The sequence below is a fragment of the Siphateles boraxobius genome, unplaced genomic scaffold, assembly GCF_051911475.1.
Source record: "Siphateles boraxobius isolate OS27281-9 unplaced genomic scaffold, OSU_SipBor_1 5, whole genome shotgun sequence".
In the NCBI taxonomy this organism is placed as follows: domain Eukaryota; kingdom Metazoa; phylum Chordata; class Actinopteri; order Cypriniformes; family Leuciscidae; genus Siphateles; species Siphateles boraxobius.
The window spans coordinates 27,805,461-27,826,872 of NW_027509141.1; the positions used below are offsets into that span (position 1 = coordinate 27,805,461).

The window sequence follows — 21,412 nt, forward strand, 5'->3', positions numbered from 1 at the left end:
TTGCTGTTCCAAAACGAGGCACGGATACTTTACGCTGTAACCTTTGTGGAAATCACAATAGCATTAATGACGTAGTCAGGGATTGTGAATGAACTTCTTCATTTCAGCAGATTGAAAAGATATTGAACTCTGTCTATATAGGAGACTTTATTGTGCTGTAACGCAGGGAGAGTTAAAATGTTGTTTAAAAGTAAATAAATAGATTAAAGACGACCATCCAACTAAACGTTTAAAAAAAAACATTCCATGAACAGTAATGTTTTTGTGCTAACGTTTTGACAAGTGTTCATAACTTTGAGTGAACCTTGTCAGAACGTTAGCTGGGAAATCACTACCATACATAACCACCACCCTCCCAAATGATTTTGAAGTTGTATTATTAGAAAATAATATTTTTAATGCATTATAAGGTTACACTTTATTTTAAGATGTCCTTGTTACAGTGTAATTATACATTTAAGTTGCCTACTTGGTTATAATAATTAACTACGTGTAGCCTACATAGCTGAGTGTTAGGAATAGGGGTTGGTTTAGGGTTAGTTAGGCTACTGTAGTAATTATGCATAATTTATCACTTGTAACTACATGTAACGTGGAACAAGGACACTGTAAAATAAAGTGTTGCCCATAAAAATTGTTTTGAACAGTAGGCTGCATTTGATTTCCACAACAGTTACCTTTGAAATGTAGCCTACCTGCAACAAAAAGACAGGGAGTTAAAGGTGTTGAAAAGTCTCTAATATAATGTTTCAAGAACTACTTATCTAGAACATTGGTTGCTTGACAAGATGAATTAATCAAAGCTATAAACACGAGTGATAGACCTGTATAGATCATCTATGGAAGTTTTTTTTCTTTTAAAAACTAATACGGTTAAGGCCTGGCTCGTGAATATTAATGAAGCACCTGACTGGACGCCTATCAGGTGACGTCATCGTGTCCTAATTAATATTAAAGTACCACGCCTTCGCCATAGTAGAATGTGTAATTTTTCTCCGCTCCTGGCACAAGTAGACCAGTCCGTGTTTTTGCAAAGCCTCTCTCAATCCAACCTCAGCCTCAAAGCCCTGAAAGAACACAGTAGCCTACCAAAAAGCATCCAGGACCAGAGGAGGAGTAGAGATTTTCACTGAGAAACCTCCATCTCTTGTGTGAGCTCCTCTAACGGGAGAGCTGAAGTGATGGCGGGTTGCGCGGAGGATTCGTGTTTTTTTGCTTGACAGGCACCAGAATCTTCTGTGGGATTAGTTGATTTACTCATTTATGGGGGATTTGACTTACCTACTGAAAAAATGCCTTTTGCCAAACGGATCGTTGAGCCCCAGCTGCTGTGCAGACATCCCATCCCTAATGATGAAGGGTTACTGTTCGAGGATTTGTGCTCTATCACCAATGTGGCTCTATCCCGGACCCTGCGGCAGCTCTCCGACCTGTCCAAACACGCCTGCTCCTTATTTCTGGAGCTTGAGAACGAAATAATCTCCACAAACCAACGGGTTTGGGCTTTGCAGAACAAAATAGGCAAAATTCAGCAAACCGCCAGTGCGCTGGATCCAAAACTGGAGGCTGTGCGTAAGTAAACCATTACGCGTAAATTATATGGCTTGGTGATTTTACACATGAAAGTGGGATGGTTTTTAAATTATTTGAAAATAATGAATGAGTATAGTGGTTATATGTATCAAGTCACATGTAGACACTGCCTCGAAGCTTTGCCGAGCAAATTATAATGTGTCACACGCCTGTATGCGTATAACCAACACCTGCACCGTGACCGGGTGCGCTTTTCGCTACGAATCGAAAAACGTCTTGCCACACAGTAACCCACCTCTGCATATTATTTTTTATAGTTTATATGTGTGGTCGTTAAGATTTTGAAGACATACGTATACTGTTGGTCATTTTCAGCTGTTTGGAGAGAGGGGCGTGAGGTGCCATTTCAATTCCACTGCTTATTAAAATAGGTAAACGCAACAGCTATCTCTGCAGGTATGACATGTTTGTTTATTTAATTAAGAAGTATTTTAGTCATTTTTTTAGCATAATAAGAAATCTATAGTGTCTTCGTTTAAAACGCATAGTTGCATAATCTGCCTGCGCTAAAAAAAAATATGATGCTCATTTTTGCACAACCCTATTATAAAGCCGATATAAAAATAAACCATTATGTCCTTGTGTCACATTAAACTGGCACTGCACCCATCAAGCTGCTACAACAGAAATACATGCAAGATAAAGATAAATCTAACCTTAAGGTTATCTGTGATGTGACATAAACACGACGAGACGAGATATATTTGTCGCCCACATTTAAAAGTGGCTATGAAAATTATACATTTTACATCAAACTTCCAGGTTGTTGGATATTAAGGGTGTGGAGAGAAAATAAATACCCCAGTTGATTGGATGCAGCATTAAATGCAAAGCTACCTGAACCTCATATCCATGAAGAAATGTCCTAAAAGGATAAATATGTGATTTCAAAAAACTCCTCTTACATCATTTCAAATGCATGGGCAGATGAAACCAGGCCCCTTCTTTGAAATAAAACGCTACAGCCTCAGCGCCCTTGTCAAGCCTCTGAGGAGATCATAAACTCACGGGGATCATAGCCTCAGCACTGGGTGCTGCTGTATAGCTTTAATTATAAGCGGATGTTAAGCTGCAGTGGGGCTAAATCCAGTTCATGAACACTGCACTAGAAAGATGGAGATTTCCCCCTCTGCTTTGAGGCAAAGAGAAACAAGCACATTTACAGACTTTTGCAATTAGTTTGAATAGGATGAAATTGTTTCATTCCTGCCAATGCCTTGTGACGTGTGGTTACATCCAGGAATAAACTGATTTGACCCAAAAAAGATTAAGCCATGTAGGTCAAGCTAGGACCTGCTGAAATAATCTTTCTCCCTGAGTGATTATTACCATCGGACCAAAACTACTTCACCCATACAGCTCCTCTGCTCCTTACAGAATCTGTGTGCAATAGTGTGTCATTTTGGAGGACTCGATGTTATTTGTCATGTTACAGAGTTCAGAGCATGTCATGCCCTTGTAGCTTGGCAGAATGAGGTAAAGCTGGCAGTGTGTCTGGGTTTATTGGCGTACCTGGGTAGACTGACATCCTCCCCTGCAGGATAATACAATGTTTTCTTCTTGGTGGTAATTAAAGGATATTTTAGATATGAGCTTTGCTTTGATTGATGCACTTAACGTTAGATGGCAGGGTGATCCTGTTTTATGTGCCATCGGAGTTTATAAGGACACCAAACTAAAAATATCCATATGATGTTGGAAATTTATGTCAAAATGATTTGACCATTGATTAAAATTTAGCCTTGTTCGCAGCTGAAAGGCAACATTCTCAAAAAAATGGCTAAGGTTCTGGCAAGTCATTAGGGGAACCTTGCAGAGTTCTGTTCATTCAACGTTATCTTTAATAATGTTCTCAAAAGGTTCTAGGTTCTATGTATACATTGTTCATGAAACCATTTCTAGAAATGTTTTAGTTGGATGTTCGTCTAACATTTTTTAAATGTTACTACTTGTTTCGGAACGTTCAGAGAACATTCAGAAATAATGTTTGCACAACTTAATGGGAACGTTAGCAAAACGTTCTTAAAACATATTTTTGTTAGCTGTGTTGTCAACAAGCTCTGATGAAATAATACAAAGTTCTGTCATGAAACTTTAGATGGCGCAGGCTATTAAGCCCTTACTCCAATCTGCTTACAATTACATAATTCTCTATCGGGCATGGCTGATTGGTTTCCATTATATTGGTAGCCATATAGGCCCTGTCCCAAATGGCACACCCATATGCACTTTTGATCTAGAAGACTTGGCAGCCACGTGCGTTTGTACGTTAAGTCCACAAGACCGTAGGGTGTCCTGTTTGTCATTTTAGGTGTCAGAAAGGTGCTCACAAACTTTTGCGGTCGATATGTGCCCTCGATGCTCAGCAGCCAACTTCTTCCCGACATTCAAAACGGTGTTACATCACGAAAGTGCATACTCGTAGGAAGACCGCGAGTGTTTAGAGTGCCATTTAAAACAGAGCCCAATTCAAAGGCTGCATCCTTTGAAGGCCGCGAAGGTTGGACTGAGCGTTGTTAAATGGTATGGTTTAGGTATAGGGGGAAAAGTTGTTCTTGTCGTCTAGCAACTGTGACAGCTGCCGTTGATGAGTGACAGTAATGTTTATTCTAGACTTTTTTGAAAGTTATATTAAACTGTCTGAAAACAATACAGGATTGTCTAAATATGTTCACCATAGTCAATTTCTTTATATAATAAAAAGAGTATAAACTATATATAATAACATCTTAGTAAGATATAAATCAACATTTGAACAGTTTTAAAACTTTTTTTTTTACATTTGTATCATTGGATATTTGAGGAAGTTGAAACCCAATACTTACGTTTCTTACGTTTAAAAGCGTAATTCAGCAGTTTCTCTCAAAAATATCCTGTCGTCACCGGCGCAATGAATTCTGGGGTAGGCAAGGCCGCAAAGGATCCATTTGTTGTATCCTTCATTTCACGGGAAATGAAGGACGCTTTTGAAGGAGCCAACACATTAACATTGTCATACTCAGTACCATGTCAAACTCTCAGAGAGTTGTCATGACAGAAATATACTAACTGTATATTTTGTATGATTCTTTAAATTACTATAATAAAAAAATATATTTAAAAACTATTTCACAACAGTAACAACTTTTCTTTCATTTATTTTTTTTTATTTTGAAGCATTTATGCATTTTTCTTTCATTTGTTAGAGTTCAGGCATGTCTCTAATCAACATTGTGATGATTATACATTCACTTTAACCTCCAAAAAGCTTGATTTCTCAAACACATGAAGACGGTCAGAGCTATACTGTACGATTCTGACTGTGGATATCTGAGAAAAGCCCAAAATCCAGAGAGTCCAAAAGCCTGTTCCACATCAAAAAGGTTGGATTCATCCCTGGTGTTATCCTGTAGCTTAATGTAGATAAAAGAAAGGAATTACCAAAAATGATAGAGTACAGTCTACATATGTGTTTGTATGTCGCATGATTAAAGGAGGACAGTGTTATGCTAAAGCTGGTTGCTGTGTCTGACTTTCCAGTCAAAATAAAAAGATCAAAAGCAGGGATTTTGCTGTCTTAAGTTTTGAGGAGCACAAACTTATGGTAGTCTGTAATTTTTGCATTCTTTAATAGAAAAAAAAATCTTAAGACGTTTGACTTTTTTGCGCTAATTTCAAGATTCAGACAGTTGTTTTTTTAATTTTTGGAGAATTAATGATGACATAAAGCATTAATAAACGATGGACAATGAATAAATATTACCTTGCATTTGGTTATAAAACATTGGTTGTAAACAACTGTGCTGGGGGCCTCCACTCATTGTGCGTGTGATAGCCCTTTATGGCTTGATTAGTGTAAATGATCCTTATCCCATAATTGCAGTGTATTGTCATGTTATTCCAGTGATGGCATGTGGTGCCTGGAACGACACCCTGCTGAATTTGAATGGACGGTTGGCCATATAACTTTAATTGTGACCTTTTGTCTCTGTAGATTCACAACAAACCTTGAATACTTAAAGTAGGTTTAGATGATTTGTAAGAACCAACAGCGTCCAACTTTAATTTACAAAACTCTTTTGAATTTATATTTTGAATACAATTATTATATCCTTTAATGAAATACCCAGCTAACAAAAATATGTTCTAAGAATGTTTTGCTAATGTTCATATTAAGTTATGAAAGTGTAATTTCTCTGAACATGCAAATGTCCAGTTTTATAAATGTTTAAAAAAAATCTTGGATATTTTTTCCATTCCATTTCATTTAATATTTTTTCAAACATTATGGGAATGTTGCTTTTGAAAGTTCTTTGAATGTTCTGAAACAAGTAGTAAAATTTTTTTTTAAATGTTAGGTAACATTTTTTTTTAAATGTTTGGCAAATGCTCACCTAAAACATTTTAGAAAAAAACTTCCATGAACAAGGTATAAATGTTTTGGTGCTAACGATTTGAGAACTTTACTGAAGATCAGATAACTTTGAATAAACGTTCTATTAACGTTACCGTTAACTTTGAGAAAATCCTGCCAGAATGTTAGCTAAAGTTCTGAGAACATTAAAACTACTACATGTAGTTTCAAAGAAAACTTGTTGCAAACATGATGCATTTAGAAACACACTATGCACAGCACAGTAACTCAATGTTACAGACAATAAATTCACACAATAAACAGACGGAATTTACAAACAATAGACAAAGCCATAAAATGGCTAGTCCAACATCCTGTAACAATGACAGCTGCGGGAATTGTTGTTATAGTGATTGTCACAGTTTTAAAATGGCTATAGTGAGGTGGAATATTAAGGTGTCTAGAGCAATAAATGTGATGCAATGTATGTGCAATATATGGAGAGGGGGGTCCATATGAATCCTGTCGCTTTGTCATGTGTGAAAGCTGACAGTGTTGTTGATTATTCTGAAAAAACTAAAAAGGAAGTCAAAATTGCAAATAATCTATTAGTTTTAAGGGTAAGTTTAAAGGGTTTGTTTAGCTTTCTGAATCCATATAGACTGCAACGTCATTGCCACTTTTTAAGGCCCAGAAAGGTAGTAAAGACATCGTTGAAATAGTCCATGTGAGTACAATGGTTCAATCTTAATTTTATGAAGCGACGAGAATACTTTTTGTGCGCAAAAAAACCCCAAAAACGTCGCTCAACGCTTCATAAAATAAAAAAATATATATCTTAATTTGTGTTCTGAAGATGAACGAAGGTCTTACGGGGTTGGAACGACATGGTGAGTAATTACTCTAATAACAGAATTTTTGGTAACCCTAGAAATATTCATTATTGAAATCTTTTAGCATTGCATAAAAATGATACTTAGATATGTCAATGCATCACATTGCATAACAGCACAGAACAAAAACAGCTACAGTACCTCACACAGCATTGTGTCTAGTCTTGGATCTAATCCATTCTGGGACGCTTTACTCTTTCCATCCTGAAAGTGAGAAGGCCTGTGATCTGGCCTACCCAGCGAGGATGGGTAGAGATTACCTTGCCTGCCCCCGGACCTGTTTAATTAGACAAGATCTCTCCCAGAGCATACAGCTGTTTGCAGGTTTTACTAATGAAGGCAAACTATCAGACTGAGAAAAGTCGACTCGTAGGGACTGGAGAAACAGTTTTGACTTGTTACGCTTAACACCCTTAGCAATGTGTCTAAAAGAAAAACAGTCTCAACTTTGTACTGTTGAAAACTGCGTATTTATGATCTGAGGAAACCTCTGAGGTTTAGTCATTTGGTAACACTTTATTTCAATAGTCCACTTTAGACATTCTACTAACTATAAGGAACTTTGCAACTACATGTGAACTAACTGTATTTGAGTATTAGTAGACTGTCTGCTTAATATCTGCTAACACTTTATTTTGATGGTTCCCAAACAGACACTCTACTGACTATAATTAACTTGGCAACTACGTCAACTTATTCTCCTAACCCGAACCCTAACACCTAACCATAACCCAACAGTATTCTGACAGTCTATTACAGTCTACTAATACTCTAATGAGAGTTAGTTGACATGTAGTTGAAAAGTTGCTTATAGTTAGTAGAACATCTAAAGTGGACTATCGAAATAAAGTGTAACCAGTTGTTTTAATCATAATTCTTGCAATCTATGCCATTCTTACATAAAAAAACCTGTTAAAATAGATATTGCATTTGAAAATATGGTAACACTTTATAATAAGGTATCATTTGTCAACATTAGCATTTGCCTAACGTGAACTAACAATGAGCAATATATTTTTAAAGCATTTACTATTGGTTAACAATAGTTTATATATATATATCTGTGTGTGTGTGTGTGTGTGTGTGTGTGTGTGTGTGTGTGTGTGTGTGTGTGTGTGTGTGTGTGTGTGTGTGTGTGTGTGTGTGTGTGTGTGTGTGTGTGTACAATGATGGTGTAAAAAATGAGACATTTGAAACATTTAAGACATTAAATGAATGTACAAAAATAAATATATATATATATATATATATATATATATATATATATATATATATGTATAGCAGAATAGTAACAGAAGCCTGAGGTAGAGGGGGTCTAACCTTTTAACAGAGCCCACTGCTGCATCCACTCTCTTTGCTCTAAGAGCCCCTGGAGCAAAATTCATTGTCCTGTTGCTTTAGACATTCCCACACACATAGTGCATAGTACCCATGAACAGAAAAGGATTTTATATGTTTGTACATACAAAAATACATGCAAATGTAAATACACATATAAAAGACACAATCATTTGCAACCCAGAAAACACACTTAGCACACACTCAATCTTCCATTCTCTGTTTGTCTTATAATGGGTCGAGGACTCTCTGTCTTGTTCCATTTTGTTAAGTATCATACATAAATGAGCCTCAGTGGCCTGGAATTAAAGTAGCTATGTACGGCACATCATCCTCTCAGCTCCGGGCCACTGTGTGCTCAGTTCTGATTGGTCAGATTCAGAGAGCGCTGCAGCCCATGGTTTAAATACTCGTTTGCCCACCATTTGCACACACACACAGTCTTACAGAACAAGTCTACCGTGAGCACTTATGCATTGCCTCAGGTCAAAATAAGGATATGCATGCTTTTACTTTTGATGATTTTTAGCTTATATTTGATCTTACATGCTACAGTTTGGTAAAGATGCGTAGTATGTTGGAATCCCAAATGCAGCATAGCACAAAACATTTAGATGTTTAACACATTTAAAAAACCCATTTACACATAGCTTATTGGGGGGGGGACTATATTAAATTATTAATAATTTCTGGACTTTACGGTGTGAAATGAAGCAGTTATTTTCTATAGAGAGAATCTTTAATTAAAAAGGAACCTTTATTTGTATATTTTACTTCAACTGGCGACATTTGAGCTCTTAGGTCTGTCAATTTGAAGCTCTTAGTGGGTCCTAGATTCGGGCTTAAGACTAGAGGAGATTGAGCATTTTCCATAGCTGCTCCAAGACTTTGGAACAATCTGCCTACTGAAATTAGAACTGCGCCCGCTCTGTCCACTTTCAAATCTAGGTTAAAAACTGTTTTATTTGATTTGTGTTACAATATATGACTGTTGATGCAGTGTCCTGTTTTTTAGTTTTATAGTTTTTATCCATGTCTTTGTTTTTGTTTTTATTCTGTTATTGGTTTTTACTCTGTACAGCACATTGGTCAACGGTAGATGTGTTTAATTGTGCTTTATAAATAAATAAAATGAAATTGAAATAGAATTTGTGCAAAAATATATGCCAAACATTTGCTTGCATGCAGCAGTCATTTCTGAGTCCAAGAGTGGCAAACTTAATGCCAATCACACTAACTTTAAACGTAGTAAAAGTGCTTTTTGTTTTATGTGTAAATCATATTCAATAATTTTTCTGTTACAAGTTGCAACCGTATTTAAACAGTTTCAAAGAAAAATGAGAATTCCTGATTTTCCTCACGCAATATAACAGTTTTTTTGTTTCTAATACTTGCTTTGAGAAGATATTTGGGTTGTAGATCTCTTTGCCCCAGGGCTGGGCCGTCTCTAACATAGGGGTTAACACAATGGAATGGTAAAGACTCAAGAGTGTTATACTACTTCCTTTCAGGTAATTTAGTTCACACAAAGGGCAAATGACACTCTCAGGTTATAATTTACTTCAAATACAAGCTCAAAATGAAGTATTAGGCAGGTTCAAAGGATGTCGAAGAGGGAAAAAAAATATATAATATTTATAGTCTAATGGGTGCTTTATGTTAAGGAGTTTATGCTGACCTGTACCTCTGGTTGGTCATGCAGTTTTTTTCTTCGAAATGTCAGACTCATCTCTGTGTATGTATATATATATATATATATATATATATATATATACACACACACACACACATAGTATGGGGTAAAATGTTCTTTTAGAAGTAATTATTACTTTTATTTAGCAAGTACACATTAAATTGATCAAAAGTGACAGTAAAGACTTTTTACATTGTTACAAAAAAATTATACTTCAAATAATGCTGTTTTTTTTCAACAGTCAAAACTTCAGAGTAGGCCACATCACCACATAAATGAAGTTTTTTTTTTACCTTCTATCCATCAAAGAATCCTGAAATATTTGCACTGCAAACATCAATAACAACGTTAAGTCGTCAATGCTGGCAAATGACCATGGTATAAGCAGAATAATCCACGGCTGGCTCTGCATTAAATGATTTGTACACTCCGCAGAGGCAACTACCCTCCACTTTGCATCGCATTAATTATCCCTTATAATTCATTGTATAAGTGGTACCCCATGCTCTCACTCATTTAAACATCTGGTTAACGACAGAGTTTAAGTCCTGACCTCATGAATAATTAGTAAGACCAGCAGGTCCAGCGAGAACCTTTGTTTCTTTTATTGCCATTAAATATTAATAAACTAATTGTATAGGCTACTTTTGAGGGAAGTAGTACAGACTACATAGCGTTAAAAGAAAAGGGATGTGGAGCAGAGTGTATCTTCCAGCTTTCACTGACACTCTGTCAAGACAAAATTAAACCAATGGATTGGTTGATCATCAAGACCCCAGTGTTTTAATCTAAAAAGCAGATGCCATTCGCTATTTGTCCCAACATGTTCTGAGCAGAAACCCCTCCCCCACATCCTACAGTACCACCATCCTAAAAAGAACAGCACAGAGAGCAGCGTGCACAGACATACTGAAGTCAGAGAGCACCTGTGTATGCGGGTTAGTGGCAGGTTTCCCTCTCTCTGCAAAGGTACTTGCCCTTTCTATATGCAGCAAAGCATCACTGTTCTTGTGTATTTCAGGATAATGTTTTAAGTTTCATTCAAACTATAGAGGTAGTGAAGGACAGATTTCTGAAACTACCCAAGCTAACAAACATTTTTTCTTTTGTCAAATCAACTTTCAAATCAATTCATGTGGTTCAGATAACATAATATTTTAAGTTTCTATTGATTAAAACAATCTCTTTCATTGTATTAACTCAAATATTTAAGGCAACCAGGTTACTTATTTTTTAAATTTTTTTAAGTATATTATAATCAGAACTTCTCTGCCATCTTGGATTTATTTTTTAACTGAGCTTGTTGCGATGCATTATGGGATTAGGTTCCCTTGGTTTGAGACAGAACAATATTACTAAAATTTTGTTTTTCTGTTATAAACAATTAAAATCAGTTAAAATATATGCATAGATAATTACATATTTAAGTATGCAGGCGAATAGAAGAGCACAACAAGGATCATAGAGTCTACATTTTTTGCCTTCTGCCTTCTAGCCTTCTCAGTGCTCTACTTTTCCCTTAGAGTTGGTCTACTTCTGAGTTTGACAGTACTTTTAATGTTTAATGCACTTTGATTTTCACTGCAGACACATCAAGGCAATGAGGCCTGTCTGAGAACGGTTCATCGTGATGGAAAAGAAAAGTGCATCCTCTTAAAACAAAGCCTCAGAAATAAAGGTTGAGCTGAGAAACAGTCAAACTAGTAAATGCCAGAAAAGTATGTTAGCCTTGGCCATATGGACCAGAAACAGTCACCATTTTGATCAGACTGATAGAGTGAGGCATTTTCTTTAAAAAATAAAAATGATCGTTTGCTTAGACTTACTGTAACATAATTGTCAGGTATAATCCAATTCAGTCATATCTACAAAACTGTTTTTATGATGTTTTTAATAACAAAGTGTGGGAGGAGCATGTTCAGATAATTAACCTAATTAACCTATAACCTAACCTACAATTTTTTTAATTCTGTCATTAATTACTCACCCTCATGTCGTTCCAAACCCTTCGGAACACAAATGAAGATATTTTTGATGAAATCTGAGACCTTTCTGTCCCTCCATTGACAGCAACGTCACTTCAACTTTCAAGGCCCAGAAAGGTGGTAAAGACATAGTTAAAATAGTGCATGTGACTACAGTGGTTCAACCTTAATGTTATGAAGTGATGAGAATACTTTTTGTGTGAAAAAAATAAAAATAAAGACTTTATACAACAATCTCTTCCATGTCATTCTCCTACACTTTTGACCTAGTGTAAACATTGCAGCGCTTTATTGCTGTATTATTGGCTAGCTGTCATCACACACATGACCAGTGTCAGCCAATAGTGAGCCTACGTTCTGACGTAGAACCCAGAAGCGCTGCACTGTTTACACTACGCCAACAGCATAGGAGAACGACATGGAAGAGAAGAGATTGTTGAATAAAGTTGTTATTTTGGGGGTTGTTTGTGAACAAAAAGTATTCTCGTCGATTTATAACATTAAGGTTGAACCACAGTAGTCACATGGACTATTTTAATTAGGCCTATGTCTTTTCCACTTTTCTGGGCCTTGAAAGTTGCAATGAAGTTGCTGTCAATGGAGGGACAAAAAGCTCTTAATTTGTGTTCTGAAGATGAACGAATATCTTACGGGTTTAGAACAACATGAGGTTGGAATTTTGATCACATTCAGTTAATCAACTCAATTAGCGATTTAAGATATTAAATACAGCGAATTACCTCTGTTGTTTGACAGTTTTCCAGCATCCTTCCACCACCCCATCTCTTCACCTCTATCTATTCCTGTCCCAACCTAGAATAGGGGGAGTACTCTGGGTTCGGGCCAAATTCAGAACTTGGAGCCGTCCCCTCGGACAGCATGCCAAACACGCATAACCTTTACTCTTTTTAATTATATGTAAGTGTGAACTTGTGAAATACACTCTTTTATCAAAATGCACCAGACATCTGAAGGCTCCTTGCCCTCTTATCCTGGGTTATTCTGCACAGTGAGAAATTATCATACAGATTCCCCAAAAATTCCACTCAAATTTCTCAGCCTGAACGCTTTTAGTCTTGGTGAAAGAAATGTGTCTTATGATAAAATATAAATGGACGGAACCATTTCTCAGTTGGGGATTTTGACCATAACTCTATAAGGCTGTTTGTGTCAGTTTTGGGTTGCTTTCTGAAGCAATCGCAGCTGTAGTTCAATTTTACATTTTAGGTCATGTCCCACTTTTAACATGGTAACTGAGATGGGAAGTGACAGCCTAAACCAAGGTTTGACCAGTTATCCCCTGCTAGTAGGCCTAGTAGATGCTGTAACTACACCATTATGGGGGCAACAAAAAAAACTTTCTTCATTGATGGTCCACAATATTTGTCATCTCATCTTTTGGTTGTTTTCTGTTGTACAAGTGGTCTTGTTGCTACATGTACATTGGTAGGATGACATTTCTGAAAATAAACCACTTTATGGGGACACCCCCACAAGGAAAATTGATTCATAAAGGGATTAAATAATATCTTATGTCATAGGCCTATCTAAAATTTATATTTTAGCTTCAAATTTGGAGCTTCATAAATGCTGTTCATTGATTCGAGTAAATTTTTTGAGATTTGGGTTTAAAGTGTTTTAATTCTATAATATATGGTGTAAAAACGTCTGAGTGCTGCCCTCTTCAGGTTGAACGGTGGCTACTGCAGTTTAATTTTCCTATTGGATGTTGTGGTACCCTTTTCAAATATTGCCAGTGGGTGGAGTCAGGCTCTGACCAGGGGTTTAGTTACCCTTTAAATGCTAGCTAAAGCTGATGCATAAACATGCCTCAGTTATCCCACAACTTAACCAGTCATCAGCTACAAAAAGAGAAGTCAATGTTAACATCATATCATATAATGTTAGGTCTAATTCTCATGACAGAAATGGCAACAAACGTTTTTCTTTACCCACTCGAGGGCGGCGATATTGACTCTATTGCGTTCTGCCACTAGCGTCAATAAATTTATGTCTGACGAGAATGTTTACCTTATACCACCCTGAGAAACATTGTCCTTGACAACATTTCAGAAATTTAGTATAAATCGTGTATCCGTATTTACACGATTACACGCAGCTTAGAATCAGAACTAGACTGATTAGCAAATGAAACCTTATTTTGAGTCGGTTATTTTCAAATTAATCAGTCAAACGGGGAGAAATGAATCGGCTGTTTGTGATTGAATCACTCTTTCGATTCGGTTCTTTGGAACCCTCTTCAATCGGCTTAGCGAAAATGTGTGAATGGATTCGCGGTTGAATCATTAGAATAGTTTGGAGTAGGGATGTAACGATTCACTCGCAACCGGTTGAAAATCGATAAAACTGTGTGACGATTCAAGTCGGTTGAAATGTTAAACGAATCGCGATACACGTTTTAAACAGCAGGGCGCGTTTACTGAATAGCCTACTGTGAAGTTGTGAACCTCGCTTTACAGGCACAATAGCAGCGAGCACACACTGGCGCGAAACTAGCGAGTGTTTTCACTTCATTAAAGGGATACTCCACCAGTTTTTCTTATTAAACTATGTTATTCCCTTAACTAAGACGAGTTGATACATACCTCTCTCGTCTCATTTCGTGCACTATATCGCTCTGTATTGCCGCAAAACTATGTTAGCACTTAGCTTAGCCCATGCATTAAATATGGGCCAAGCAGAGAAGCGACCAAACACTTCCACGTTTTCCCTATGTAAACACAGTTACTCGAGTAGTGTAACTTGACCTGGGCTGGTGACACAAAATAAACCGTTGCGCTTTTCTAAGCGTTTAAAATTGATGACTATATTGTATGGCGGAATACCATAACAAGTGCTTTTGAGCACTTCGACTTGGCGCAATAATATCTTCACTCGTGAAAAGTCCTCTTACCGGCTCCCGCTTCCTCTCGTTGTATTGACGGAAATGTCAGAGGGAGAGGAAGCGGGAGCCGGTAAGAGGACTTTTCACGAGTGAAGATATTATTGCGCCAAGTCGAAGTGCTCAAAAGCACTTGTTATGGTATTCCGCCATACAATATAGTCATCAATTTTAAACGCTTAGAAAAGCGCAACGGTTTATTTTGTGTCACCAGCCCAGGTCAAGTTACACTACTCGAGTAACTGTGTTTACATAGGGAAAACGTGGAAGTGTTTGGTCGCTTCTCTGCTTGGCCCATATTTAGTGCATGGGCTAAGCTAAGTGCTAACATAGTTTTGCGGCAATACAGAGCGATATAGTGCACGCACTGAGACGAGAGAGGTATGTATCAACTCGTCTTAGTTAAGGGAATAACATAGTTTAATAAGAAAAACTGGTGGAGTATCCCTTTAATAGAACTTGAGCTTGTGTGTGCACTCAACTTCCACAGGAATGAACTGAAAACGCTCGGTTTGCTGGGTTTGCTCCGCTCGCGCCCTACCAGTGTGTGTCATAGACTCGTGTGCTCGCGCCGTCAAACACATGGCGACGGCAAGCGTAGATGTTGACGTTGACTCATTCAAATCGGAGGTGTGGCGGCATTTTTACTTTCCGTAGACTAATAATAATCACCACCGTGAGAAGCACCAGTCACCAATATGTCAAGTGCGAGAGCCACGGAGATCACAAGGTGCATCAGTGTTTCCGTGGCAACCAGGAATCTGGTTTATCTCTTACTCAATGTGTTCTGTTTTTTTTTTTTTACTCTTACTAGTGTAATGATACAAATAATGACAAAATTAGAATATTGCCTTTATTACAATGTAAAACCCCTGTCAATGCGGTAGGCCCTACTAATTTTACACAGTCTTTTACATAGCGAAGGTACCAGTTTCCAGCCTCTTGACCAGACAGACAGAAACACTGAGTTGAAACAACTTTAAAGGGAATTTTTTAAGCCCTGTTTTTAACAGGTTAATGTAGTTTTATTATTTGACAAATATATTTAAAAAAAATGTGCAGCATTTTGTTTGAGAAATAATAAAAAGGACACTTTTTCATTTATAATTTGTCTTAAATCTCATTTGTTAAAAAAATCGTGAGAAAATCGTATCGTGAAACCAGTATCGTGAATCGTATCGCATCGTGAGATGAGTGAATCGTTACATCCCTAGTTTGGAGTCTTTACTGTGACAAACTGTCACAGTAGGCCTAAACAACACAGAGAACAAAAAGAGCGCTGGGTGAATGTACCAGATCGTCTGACAGCGATGGCAAACACAATCACATGATGGCGCATGTGTACTGCAGGTAAAGACTTTTAACAACAAATAGCACCCAAAATCACTATAACATGTTTTTCGACATGTTGCCTACCTTGGAGTACCACCATGTAAATTAATATGGTAATCATTTAGTGCCTTGGTACAGCAGATTCATCAACATATTTTTATTTCTGTTAATGGTTATGCCAGTTTATGATTGCATAGTATGAACTTTGCATATCTTACTAATTATGGTGCCAAATGGAGACTTTCCCCATGCAGTTTGGGTTTTTTTAATCAGAAAAGGTTTTCACAATAGTTGCTGTAGCCCCGTCCTTTTTGCACAGAGAACAACTTTTATCATTACTTTATCATTATTAAATATCATTAAAGTTTACTTAACTCTGAATTGCAAAACAGCTTGATCTTCACAATGAACTCTATGTTAAGTTATCTTATTAGTTGACACAGAGGGGGAGCTTCTGGCAGGGGCTTGCTTGGGTTCTTCCTTCCTGTATTTACATTCAGACTAAATCAAGTTTTCTGCCTGCAAACCTCCTGTAATTCCGCCATACCTTTGATCACACAGCTATGATGATGAAACAAGCAGAATTAATACGTGTGAACTGGATGAGGGTGAGTTCATTTTTTCCCTTTCTCCTCATAGATACACAGCTAGAGAGAGACAGATTTATGTTGATTTGTCCTTATATTAGCTCTTTATATATTAGTTAGATTACTCTGGAATGTCTGACGCCATTCTCAATAAATTTATTTTTATGGCATGTAGCAATTCTCAAGAATTTGGGAAGTTTTTCAGTCCTCAAAAGGACACCTTGGGAAATCATTAAATACCTCCCTCAATTCACTGGATGTATGGATGGGTTAAACTGCAGTTTGACTTTAGTTGGCGATCTGCCCAGACAGAGCACAGCTATGTTCCGCAAACAGTGAGAGACGTGTCTGTCATAATTTCTGAATCCTGTCTACTACTTCCACTCTTAAAGATCTATCAAATCCACAGAGGCTTCCAGATCTACAGAATAGCTTGCTGAAGAGGAGCTGGAGCTAATGTTGTAATTAAAAAAAGGTCAAAAACGGTCCTATCTCATTTTAGTAAATAATAGTTTGTCACATGAAGAAGTTGTCACAAGGGCTTTATGTCAGTAACAATAACGGAGGGATTTATATAACGGTGGACAATTAATGTTCAGTAGCTTCTTTTTCTTTTTAGATTTGAAAATAAATTTGGATTTTGAGCCCACACAAAAATTATCTTTAAAAAATAAACCTTCCCTGAGAAATATGTTCTGTAAAAAACGGTTTACTAGGGGGGGAAAGGCCGTACAAAAATGAATAGTCCTGGCAGAAAATGACCGGTATACTTTCTGTTAAGTGTAGTATTTTTACTGACTTTTCTTAGTGTTTTTCTAAGAATTGCTCTGTTTTTTGACGTTGGGCAAATTTCGAACGCAAGCCGTGGTCACACTATAGACTATAGAGCACACATTGCGTCTTTTTTTATAAACACGAATTCTAAATTTAACAAATAATACGTTCAAAATGTAAAAATATATCTACTCTGCTGCAAAAATATGCGTTCTTTTAATTCAGCCCAGAGGTCATGCCATGATTTATCTTCTACTGGTCACGTCTTCACGTGATGCGAATTCGCAAGTCATTGTTCACCAAACATGAACTTTGGAAAGAAGTGAAATGCGAAACTTTTGCATGAGCTTGCATTTCTGGTCTGACACATTCGCATGCGTATGAATAGAAAGTCAAGGGAACTAAATGAGTACTCTGACCTCCCCTTTAGAAAAGTTTATATTTATGTCTAACTAATAAGTTGTGTACTTTGGAATTGAATAATTTGGAATAATTGTCTGAACAATGGAAGACTCTGAGGGGCTAGCAGAAGGGCCAGTAAAAGTATTTGTGAAACCTGTTAGATAACAGTTATTTTTGCAATTACATTGGTGCTTCTAGTGGTATACAAAAATCTCATTGACTGAAGGAAATGCTCTTCTGTGTCAGAGGAACAGAAGGAGAAGTGTTTGTTTGGCTGCTCGTGCTGCAAGAAATAGGTCGGTCTCACAGAGAGAGAGAGAGAGATAGTGAAGGAAAACAGAGAGGAAAACTTGGCTGATTGAGTCACAACAGAGGGAATAGCCGTAATTAAGACAGACAGACAGAGGGAGAGAAATGAGAGAGGGCTGTGATGATGACAGTGTATCAAAGCTGCAACTATAAACAGGGCTGTTGTATTTGAGTCATCTTTAATCTACTCCAGGAATGGATTAATCACTCACTATGCAGTAATGCTCTAAGGTTACATTGTACGGACATCTGTATGGACATATTTGCTCTGTCATCTTTTTTTTATCGCTGGTTTAAAGTTAATTGTATGAATATTAAGTTATATTATAATAAAGTATTTTTTATAAATAACATTTTGATTATTGTAATGACTTCTAATAAAAGAGTCCAGGCGATATGCAGAATAAACAGTTATGACAGATAAAACAATTACTATGAATTACTATGGACAACTGACTTCTTACATATAAATGAATAGTTGTTGTGTGATTTTTACTTTTTGAATGACACTTTTTAATGCTGTAGTAAATTATTATATTATATTATATTATAAACAGAGATGACAGCTGTATCTACAATTAAATATTGATATTTGAATGTGATTTACCCTCCACTGAAAAACTATCTTTCTTTGGGGCTGGGCAAGCTTTGGTTTGCTATTTTTATCCCTTAACAAAAAACACATGCCACTTTGAGAATAGAGAGTGAGCCAGAAAAACAACTCTGCCTTATGTAATAGTCTAAGCAGAGTTTTGTTTTCTGTGTGACTTAGGGAATAAATCTCTGCAAGTTTTGACCATGTCCAAAAAACCATTGTACTGTACAGTATGGCACTGCATTATAGGGGTTGACTAAAGACATGGTACCAAAATACGGCATCTGTTCTGGATCTGCCAAGAACGTTCATGCTGACCTGTGGCATTGTAATTGTTTTTTACCACAGACTTCTTAAACACGAATGGAATGGCTGTTTATTTGATTTATAACAAATCCCTTGTGTCTTTTCTCCTCGCTGCTCAGGTTTCAGGAGAAAAATCTGTATAGGTAAGTTGTTTGTCAAGTGTTGATGATAGAATTAGACAGTAGACCCCATATGTAGTCCATAGGTGTACGTGTATGTGTGTGGTTTGTGTGTGTGTGTGTGTGGTCTTAAACCACACCATTCTCTCAACAGATTGCCTTTGGTAAGCATCTTACAGTGCTTTTTCCCCCCAGTCTGAAGGACAGCTGCCCATACTATTCCTGAAAGAGACACCCTGGAGGGTCACATGATGTTGAAATCATATCTGGACAGATATAGGGATATCAGCATTAACAGATTAGGAGCAGCTTAAGCAGAACAGACACAAAAAGCAAAGCCCAAAGCCGGGCTCATTAGTTCAGGAATTAACTACTATTACTCCATTACTGGGGCACAAATTAAAGCAATCTCCAGCCAGGATGTTGAAGTGTACAGTCCAAACACCCCCTGCCCACGAGTCAGTAATATGGATTATGTTTTTTTTTTTTTTTTATGTCCTCAAACGTCCTCAGATTTATTCATCAAATGCTCCAAAAGGGTGGAAGTAAGATGTCAGAGAAAACAGGATACTGGTTGTTGTTGTTGCACCATGAATTTATAGTACATTTACACTATTGTTCAAAAGTTTGTTAATGAAATTAGTTCTAGGTTCAAAGTTCAGCAAGGATGCATTAAATTGATCAGAGTGACAATAAACTCATTTGTAATGTTACAAAATGATTTCCAATAAATGCCGTTCTTTGGAACTTTCTATTTGTCAAGGGATCCTGAACAATTATTTCCATATTGATAAAAACAAGAAATGTTTATTGAGCACCAAATTAGCATATTAGAATGATTTTTTTTTGAAAGTTCATGTGACACTGGAGACTGGAGTAATGGCAGCTTTAAAAAAAAAAATCAGCTTTACCACCACAGGATAAATTACATTTACAATATATTAAAATAGATTTGCTCAAATAAATACAGCCTTGGTAAGCTTAAAATTTTTTAATTCTTATCGACCCAAAACTTTTGAACAGTATGTAAGTGATTATTGATCTCCTATCACAAAATAAATCCCTAAATTTTTTTTTATTATTATTACTATATGAGAAGAAAGAGACCAGTAACAATCTATTCTGGAGAGTTGTGTATGTAATACAGGGATATTACTCTTGGAGCAACGGGGGTATACCTTGCTCGAGGACACAAGGGTGAAAATTTACAAATCGCTCTCTATGGGGTTTATATACAGTCTTTCGGTTAGTGGCCCAAATGGACTTCATCTTGTGTGGATTTGGCATCATTGTGCGGTTGTTAAGAGACTCGTGCGACCTTTTGTCACTGATCAGTGATTAGATGAGCAGTTTGTCTGATAATTCTTAAGAAAAAAAGGATTTGGTCCGAGACATCTGGCCCTAGATCAGTCTGTATGAGTTTATTTTTGTGTGGTCTGCTGAGTGGGCTGATGTGTCGTGTGCTGACAGCGGTAGTGGCGTGCTGCGGGGCTGCAGGCTAGTGCAGCTGCTCTACTAGACAGTGTTAAAACACTTTCACGCTGCACCTTATACACGAGGATGAAGATCCAAAAAAGAGATACTGAATGAAATATACAAATTACAAATTAGAGGTTGAATACAGAAGCCTCATTTGTCTGATAGAACCAGATCTACATCCACTCTATGATCAAATAATTGAAGGCGACTATTTTTACTCAGTTGAATAATTACAGATGTGCCAAACTGCAATTAACTTGCCTTGTAATTTCCACTGGGTTCACCCCCCCACTCCCCCCCACTGCTTCCATAGTGTGTGTGTGCAAAAGTATATATGGGGTTAAACCGATCGTTGTTGATTTGTGATCCGTATGGACCAGGTCCCATGGTTCGGCACAGATGTGATTCGCGGATCAATTGTCTATCGTTATACTGGATCTGTGAGTGCATGGGTTCTTAAAGTGACAGCAGCCTATAAATACCTGCTGTTGTCCGTCATGTTAATCAAACAACAAAACACAGTTTTCAAAAAATTAATCTATATTAAATTTATAATTTTTTTCACTGTAATACATTATTTTACATTTAAAGGTGGTGTATGTGATTTGGAAAACGACCGGCAGATTTTGAAAATACACAATTTAAATGGTCCTACCTTCTTTCCTCCAACGCTGGCCCTGACTCCACCCATTCGAAGAACACGCGCAATCATGCACGAGCGAAAACTCAGATGCGCGAGAGATTGTAATGACGATTTACCACTAATCAGGGA

The 21,412-nt window shown here is 37.0% G+C and overlaps 1 protein-coding gene across 6 annotated transcripts in view; it reads left to right on the forward strand.

Annotated features, from left to right (window-relative positions):
- The first annotated feature begins 977 nt into the window (after nucleotides 1-977).
- nhsb (Nance-Horan syndrome b (congenital cataracts and dental anomalies)) overlaps nucleotides 978-21,412 on the forward strand; it is a 65,011-nt gene continuing 44,576 nt past the window's right edge. For 4 of the 6 annotated variants that reach the window (XM_077203692.1, XM_077203693.1, XM_077203696.1 and 1 more), the window contains exon 1: nucleotides 1,293-1,572. In XM_077203692.1, the coding sequence (XP_077059807.1) occupies nucleotides 1,293-1,572 (280 nt within the window). Of the gene's footprint in view, nucleotides 1,573-16,047; nucleotides 16,088-21,412 lie in introns of those variants that run through there. The other 2 variants (XM_077203694.1, XM_077203698.1) reach the window with 2 other exon arrangements.